The 7,506-nt window shown below is 41.6% G+C and overlaps 1 protein-coding gene across 1 annotated transcript; it reads right to left on the bottom strand.

Moving 5' to 3' along the window:
* Positions 1 to 2,603: 2,603 nt before the first annotated feature.
* LOC137321877 (myristoylated alanine-rich C-kinase substrate-like) lies at positions 2,604 to 6,850 on the bottom strand. Its single transcript, XM_067984690.1, has 2 exons — positions 6,382 to 6,850; positions 2,604 to 4,657 (listed from the first exon to the last, which is right to left on the bottom strand). Exons 1-2 carry the CDS (start codon positions 6,478 to 6,480, stop codon positions 3,719 to 3,721), a joined length of 1,038 nt encoding a protein of 345 aa, XP_067840791.1. The 5' UTR covers positions 6,481 to 6,850; the 3' UTR covers positions 2,604 to 3,718.
* Positions 6,851 to 7,506: the final 656 nt, after the last annotated feature.

The following is a 7,506-nucleotide window of genomic DNA, read 5'->3' as shown; positions in this document are numbered from 1 at the left end:
AGTTGTAAAACTGTGCTGCTACTTAGCAGAAAGCGATAAGGAAAACTGTAAATCACATTCAGTCCTTTAACACAAACAGGAACAGGCTCCAGCAACAATTGTAGGAAGGCTAGCAAAGTGACCTCTTTGAATTTGGAAAGCAGTGCATCAAAGTTACTAAATTGAATCACTATAGCCCAAGTAGTACAGCCTGGGATTACAATACTTCTCAGATTAATGTAAAGTATACTTATCCACCTTAATGGCAAAGTTGAAGCCATCAATTCGTGCACTGTAAGGAGATGGGGTTTTTGTGATCCGCCTGTAGACATGGAGGTTTGTGTTAACAGTCAAATCATTAGGTAATGATGGACAAAAAGCTGCGTGTAACTAAATTATATAGAAGAATGGCTATATTAATCGAGGAACAAATTGATAGTTGCTTTGATCCCAAAAGACATCATCTTTTATCAAACTTACATACAACACAAGGGTTTGACAGACTGGCAGGAACCATTAGTTTGATATGCCATGAACATTGAGTCATTTTAACTTCTGTGAAAACTTGAGGCAAAAGAACATTAGTTACCTTTAGGTTTAATTACATATTTCAAGCACACCCATTAAAACAATACAGGAATGTGTGTGTACACAATAGATAAACCACAAATAGCAGGGGATTAAACCCACAAATATTTACATTCAGCAGTAGAAATTTATCAATATCCTGTTCTAGAATTTAGCTTTTTAAGAAAGTGCTGGGGTTGCAGATGGCAAACCAAAGTAATCATTATCTGAGCTAAGTATTACTGCCATAAACATCTACTCCAACAAATGATGCAAACCTGCTTTTAAACAAGATATTTTAACTGCAAATTTCCCCAAAGATTGGCATTCTAATAAAAATATTCATTTAATCCTTCTTTGAACTCAATTACCCCATAAATGATTTTGCAAAGTAGTTGGGAACAGAACTTTTTTTAGGGTGGGGGAGGAGAAAGAAGGTAGAAAGGAAATATCCCAGCCCCAGACCAGTCTTCAGATCCACTACAGCAACAGGACGTACTTGTCTCTCCATCCTTGCTTCAAGTTCTAAATCTTGGCTTGACAATATGGGTAGAGGCTAAAAGTTTAGTTACTGCCCAGGAGGAATGGAAGAGAAGGGGGGGGGGGGGGGGGGAAACAAGGCTTGCAGCACCAGTTACTAGAACTTCAGTAAACTACGAGGACATGAAATTTTCATACTGTGTTCACTTGAACTGTGAAAAAACACCGAGAACTACTACAATTTTTCTCCCTTAAAATTCAGGTTTATTTGGATGAAGAATTTATAATCAAACTGGAAGTAACTTGTGAATGAAGACTGACAAAAACTATTAGTAATGCTTAGTGTCTTTTTTTCTAGTTGGTGTTATCAATTTCCTAAGTAAACTAATTAAATTCAAAATGGAAACACCAGGTAGCAACTGCACAAAGGGAGATCACTAGAAGTTTCACACACAAGCTTCTTTCACCTACACTGAGAAAAGGAAAACTAAAATTCAAACTGATACAGTATCACCACAAAAACAGCTGTGGGAACTGAAAGATACTTTCATTCCAATTTTATTTGGGAATAAACACCAAGTTAACTTTTAAAAGTTAGCTAGAAAAAAAATTAAGCACACCAATTACATGTTATTGACCAATTCAAAAGTGATATTCTAACTTTAATCTTCAGGATAGTAATATTGCTATGTAGCATGCTCAGCTTCCAGCTAGTTAAGCCTTAGGTTCACAGGGAAATTATTTGACTGTTCATCTACACTCTTCCAAAAGAAATCTTCATCTTTTCTATTGGACTCAACTGAAGCCAAAGGTTTTTTTAAAAAAACACTAAAATGCATTAATAAGCATCAATAAAACTAAAGTTCAAATGGACTTTGACGTACAACCAATTTTATAATCAGGATTGGTGTCCTCAAAATTCAAATAGCTATACAATTTTACTCTCTAGTTTCTATTGGAAGTTAAGCAAATTGTTACAATCTCAATTATTACTGTCCACCTGACAAGCAGACTTGGTGCCAAAACCTGCTTCCTCCTGGAGATCAAGGTAAATATTTAACATACAATATAATACAGATGAAAGAGTTTTAGCCATCTGGATGAGACCTTTCAAATGCTTATTGGCTTTCCATCACTTTCTGGATCAGATTTCCAGCATGTGTTTTTAAAAATGTAATTTTAGGCTTACAAAGGCTATAAAATGGAGGAAATAATAGCTTCCAAATATTCAACCCTTTAAAATCAGATATCTTAATTATACAACACCCCTCCAATTTGTTTTGGGTGTGCAGATTGCCAATAATTAATGTGGCCAGAAAATATTAGAATTTAATTAAAGTGTATAATGATGATTGGGAGTTCAAGTAAATAAAGCATGCATTTTAAGCAATCCACATCCGATTCATCTTCCACCATCTGTTTGTGACACCCCCTCAAAATGGTTAGAAACCTTCCTCCTCCTCAGCACTCAAGATTCAGCTGTGATATAGCAGATTGATGAACCAGCCTATATTTCTAAGTGTGGCTATCAACTATGCCTTCTAAACTGCAGAATGAACAGAGTAATAAAAAACACATTTGAAACTTTATTCACATTTATTTTTTCGCTTTTAGTGTGCTCACAGAAAATTAGAACACCTTAAGCAGAGAAGTTTAATAGCAATTTTGTAAGCAAAGTTACATTCCATTTCTAAGTCAAATTGGTCAAAGCTTCTCCAGTATTTACAAAAAACCATGATAGACAAGATGCTACACAAAACGCATTGCATCTGAAGAGTTTTCCCAATTGTCAACAAAGACGACTGAAAAAAAGCATTGACTGCTGTAACCAAACATACAACAGTATATAAACAGCAACCATTCCACTTATCACAGCTTTTCATTTAAAATTGTTTTTAAAAGATCTTCCAAGATGACTGCAATTTTACAAAATGGGCAGGGTGAAGAGTTGCAAATTTCATGTGCTTCTTGATATTAAGTTTTCATTTATACATAATCACAGTTAAAAACACCCTGCTGTAATACATAATTACACTTTAAGGTCATGAACCAGCAATAAACAATAACGCCTATACAACTTGTTTTTTTTTCTTCTACTTATCACGTTGACTTGTACAGCTAAAAATGAGATAAGTGAAAAGTTTCTATGATTTAAATGTATTACTAAAACTATTGATTTTCTGATATGGATTTCCTTGCTTTCTTGTATTCAAGACTTAGTGTTGTAAACTGTATGGTATACTTTTGCAAGATTTGAAATTTTGTTTTTTTAAAAAGACTAATCCTTTACATCATTAACTTGTGGCACATTTACTTGGCAACTACACCGCTGCATTGTGGTTCCAATATTACTTCATTTACATTTTACCCAGGATTTACCCACCCAGATTATCCACACCATTGGACATGTCCATATATTGACCAAAAAAGTTTAAACTTTTGTATAAAATGATGCAAAATATGCAAAAACAGTAATACTGATGCAAAAAAAAATGACAGAGCGAGGTTTGGGGCTCATCTCTGCCTGTTGGAATGGTGGTAACAGAATGAATGCGATGGGATTTTTAAAAATAAAAATGCCTTTAAAATCCCTGGTCAGACAGTTCTCCAAACCAGTACCTGGCACCACTCCAACAAACAAACATGGAAAAAAAGGTCCTTTGATTATCATTCCAGTTTTGGGCTTTTTTTTTTACTCTGCAGAGTCGGTAGTTGGTGCTGCTGGACTAGACTCAGATGATGCCTCCTGTGGTACAGCTGGCTCTTGTGCTGCAGGTGGCTCTTGGACTGCTGGTGGTGCTGCTGCTGCTGCTGCTTCTTGTTGCTCAGTTGTAGCTGCTTCAGCACTTGGGGCTGGGTTGGATGAGGCTTGCTCAGCTGTGGGCTTCTCTTCATTGGCCTTGGGCTCCTCTGGAGCTTTGGTTTCCTGTACGTCCGCACTTTCGGGGACCTTCTCTTCGGGTTTATCCTCTTGCGAGGCGCTGGTCTCCTCTTTCTTTTCATCCGAGTTGGTAGCCGCTGATGCAGATGCAGCAGCAGCAGAAGCTGAAGAAGCATCTCCTTCCTGGCTGGACTTGGTCTCCTCCGCGTTGTTGCCCTCCCCTGTTGCAGCGGCCGCACCCGGCTCCTTCTCCTCTTCTCCAGAGGCGGCGGCGGCTCCGGCTCCTCCCTCGTTCTCGGCGCTGTCCCCGGTCTCCTTCTTGGGGGTTTTCTTAAAGGAGAAGCCGCTCAGCTTGAAAGACTTCTTGAAGGAGAAGCGCTTCTTCTTTTTCTTCGGGGTCTCGTTGTTTGTCGGGCTGGCGGCCGCCCCTTCCTCGCTTTTCCCGGAGGGTTCCCCCTCCGCCGGGGAGCTCGCCTCCGCCGAGTCCCCGTGGGTCTCCTGAGGTTTGGCGGCCGGGGTGCTGCTGCTGCTGCTGCCGCCGCCTCCTCCTCCTCCTCCTCCGCTGGTCACCTCGGCGGCACCCCCTGCCCCACCCGCCGCCACCTCCTCCTCCTCCTCCTTGCTCTCCTCGGCCGGGGACGTGCCATTGGCCTGAACCTCCTCTTTCTCGGCGGTCTCGGCGGAGGTGGTGGCGGCGGCGGCGGGGGGAGAGGGAGAGGCGTCTCCGTTCACCTTCACATGGCCGTTCTCCTGCAGATTAGAGGGAGACAAAATGGTGGCTTAGACACAGAGGAGATAAAAAAGAGGAGAGGGGGGAGAGAGAGAGAGAGAGGCGACACAACACACAAAATGGCACGACATGCTTACGTAAAGTAATAGGGGGGAGGGAGGAGGAAAGAGATGGAGGGGCTTTCCCTTTCCATCGGAATCTGCAGCAATGAGCTCAATGCAGAGCACATCCAAACATGCACATTGCATCTCTCTGCATCTGTGATGGGGGAAGCGGCTGTAAGGTTATGGGTTAAGGTTAAGATGCAGTCACAGTGCATCTGTTCCCTTCGGTTAGAGGCACAATGCAACCGAGGGAGACCCACCCCAAAGGGAATAAATATAAAGCTTGTGAATTTAAAATAAAATTGCTGGACTATAACTTGGTGTTGTAAAATTGTTTACAATAAATATACCAGTCATCACTGACTGAAAAGATGTGAGAAACGAGTCTCCCCCGTTTAGACCACCACTCAATCTTGTATTAATGATTTGCAACCGGTACCAAACCACCTCTTCAAAGCAAGTATAGGAAATGCACGCTAACATCTTTGAACAGTTTGCACTTCAACACACTTTTAAAACGCCAATTAAGCAGAGTTCCCTTTTTCTTTTGCCCGTCGCCGGCACCCAATCCAACGGGAGGCTTTTGTCCAAGTTACATTAGCTGCAAACGTGCAGCGATGCCATCTGCCCATTCTAGGGAGGGAGGGTGAAAAAAAAAGCCCCGTCTCATTTCTCCCGAGAGCCGAGTGGCCGCCAGGAGGAGCCCAGGCTGTTCTCGGGTAATCACTCGAGCCGTGAGCCACTCGCTCATCCAAGCGCTGAAAGCCAGCACTCCAGCCCCAACCACCGCGCTGTGCCAACCACGACCTGCTCAAATCACATTTGTAGCGTGGAAAAAAAACTAGAAATCGAGCTTTTTTTTGGGGGGAAAAAAAAGCACCACATCCCAGATGGAGTGTCGCTGTTCTCCCACAGCTACTGGTCTGTACCGTGGTGCCAATGTCACTAATCATATAAAAAAAGGCGTGGTGCCAGAACCGTACAAATATCCCGCTTCTGCTACAGGAGGCTCACGCCTTTTAAACCCCACTTAAAAGATGTTCCACAAATTCACTGCCAAGCGCAACACAATCGTGCAGTTAACTTTGCAACGAAAATACAATACCCGAAACCCTTGTCCAGACAAGATTCATTTTAACAATAACCAATATTAAAAAGACACCTCCACTTCAAAAAAGATTTAAATTGCCATGGGCAAATTTAAATGTGTAGGATTCCAATATTTCTAATAGCCACGACCCACCGAAAACCAAAGCAACACTTCATTTTTTTAAATCCTCACCATACTGTGCCAAACATTATTACAGCCTCACTTTTCGTTTAAACGATATACATATATATCCGCATCTGATAATTTTGCTTTTAAGCATTTCCAAAACGACGGCGCGGGGGGGGGGGGGGGGGAAGAGAAACGTTCTTTTCCTCAACTACTTTGCTTAACAAGATCACCAAACATTAAAATTGTATGGGAAAGGGGAACCATCATACCCCAAATGCCTCTATTAGTCTTTATAGATGAGTACCGGGTTTTCTACAGTTACAAAGGAACCTCAGCGGAGGTCATGAAAAGCATTCCATCAACCCTATACAAAAATTTAATCCAAGGAAAAGTGAAAAACTGCTATAAAATAAATACAAACCTGCCCGTTGGTTTTAGAAGGCGATCCGGTTGCAGCTTCTCCTGCTTTTTCAGCAACAGTTTCGCGATTTGCAGCGGTCTTGGAGAATTGGGCTCCCATGCTTGTACAACAAAGAAACTCCGAGCCAGCGAAAGAAAGAAAGCGAACAAAGACGCCTGGCTTTTCAATGCTGCACACACACACACACACACACACACGGGGACGGACGGACAGACAGACAGAAGGAGGAGAGGGAAAAAAAAAGCCGGAATCACTCCCCGAGAGAAAAAAAAAAGTTGAAGTTGTCTGCAATCAAAACCTATGCAGAGCAACAAAAAGAAAAACGAAGGGGGGAAAAGGCCACGTTGCAATGGTAATAAAAGATCCTAGATTTGTAGCTTTTGCTTTTCGACAAGGGGAAAAAATGGAGAAATCTCCCTGAGCGCTAATAACATGCAGAGTCCAACGCCCAAATGCATAGATGAATGGGCTACTTAGCAATGACGCCAACCGAATCCAACCACCTCCAATCACAGGCTTCCCAATCCAACCCTCCACCAATCACAGTCCACAGAGGGCGGGGCTTACTATTGTAGCAAACAATCAAGAATATTTTTCTCCCAAATTGTACCTTGCTGAAAAGGTGCAGAAAAAAAATAAATAAATCTGGGCTTTCTCAGTGGTTAAATTGGGTTACACTAGTTTTTGGTATGAGATGCAAAAGATATATAGTGACTTGTGTTAAATATGTTGACAGTGTCCTTCCCCAGCCTTGGATTAAATGGCTTCACACAGCTAATTGGGTTTCAATCAAGGATGGTAATTTCTGATGCTGGCGATTTGAGATCTAGTTTACTGATGATAATGGAAAGAAACAAAATCCCCGGAAGAAATACATAGAGGCAAAAGTGGTAAAGCATTTCTTTCCGCCTCATCAAGAAACTTGTTTAAACATTTGGACTGCTATTCCTGCTTTAAATAACCATGTAAATAGCCATCGCCAACGAAAATGTTTCTATCAATGGCGCATTTCCCCTGTATGTGTTTCATGCTCCATTCTGTTGATAGGCAAACACTCACATCGTTACTCTATGTGTTACAATTTCTTCTCCTGACTGGATCTCTATGTGGATCCAAAATGGGAGG

The sequence above is a fragment of the Heptranchias perlo genome, chromosome 5, assembly GCF_035084215.1.
Source record: "Heptranchias perlo isolate sHepPer1 chromosome 5, sHepPer1.hap1, whole genome shotgun sequence".
NCBI lineage: Eukaryota > Metazoa > Chordata > Chondrichthyes > Hexanchiformes > Hexanchidae > Heptranchias > Heptranchias perlo.
Note: the sequence above shows the minus strand (reverse complement) of the source record. Positions and strands in the feature narration are given on the sequence as shown.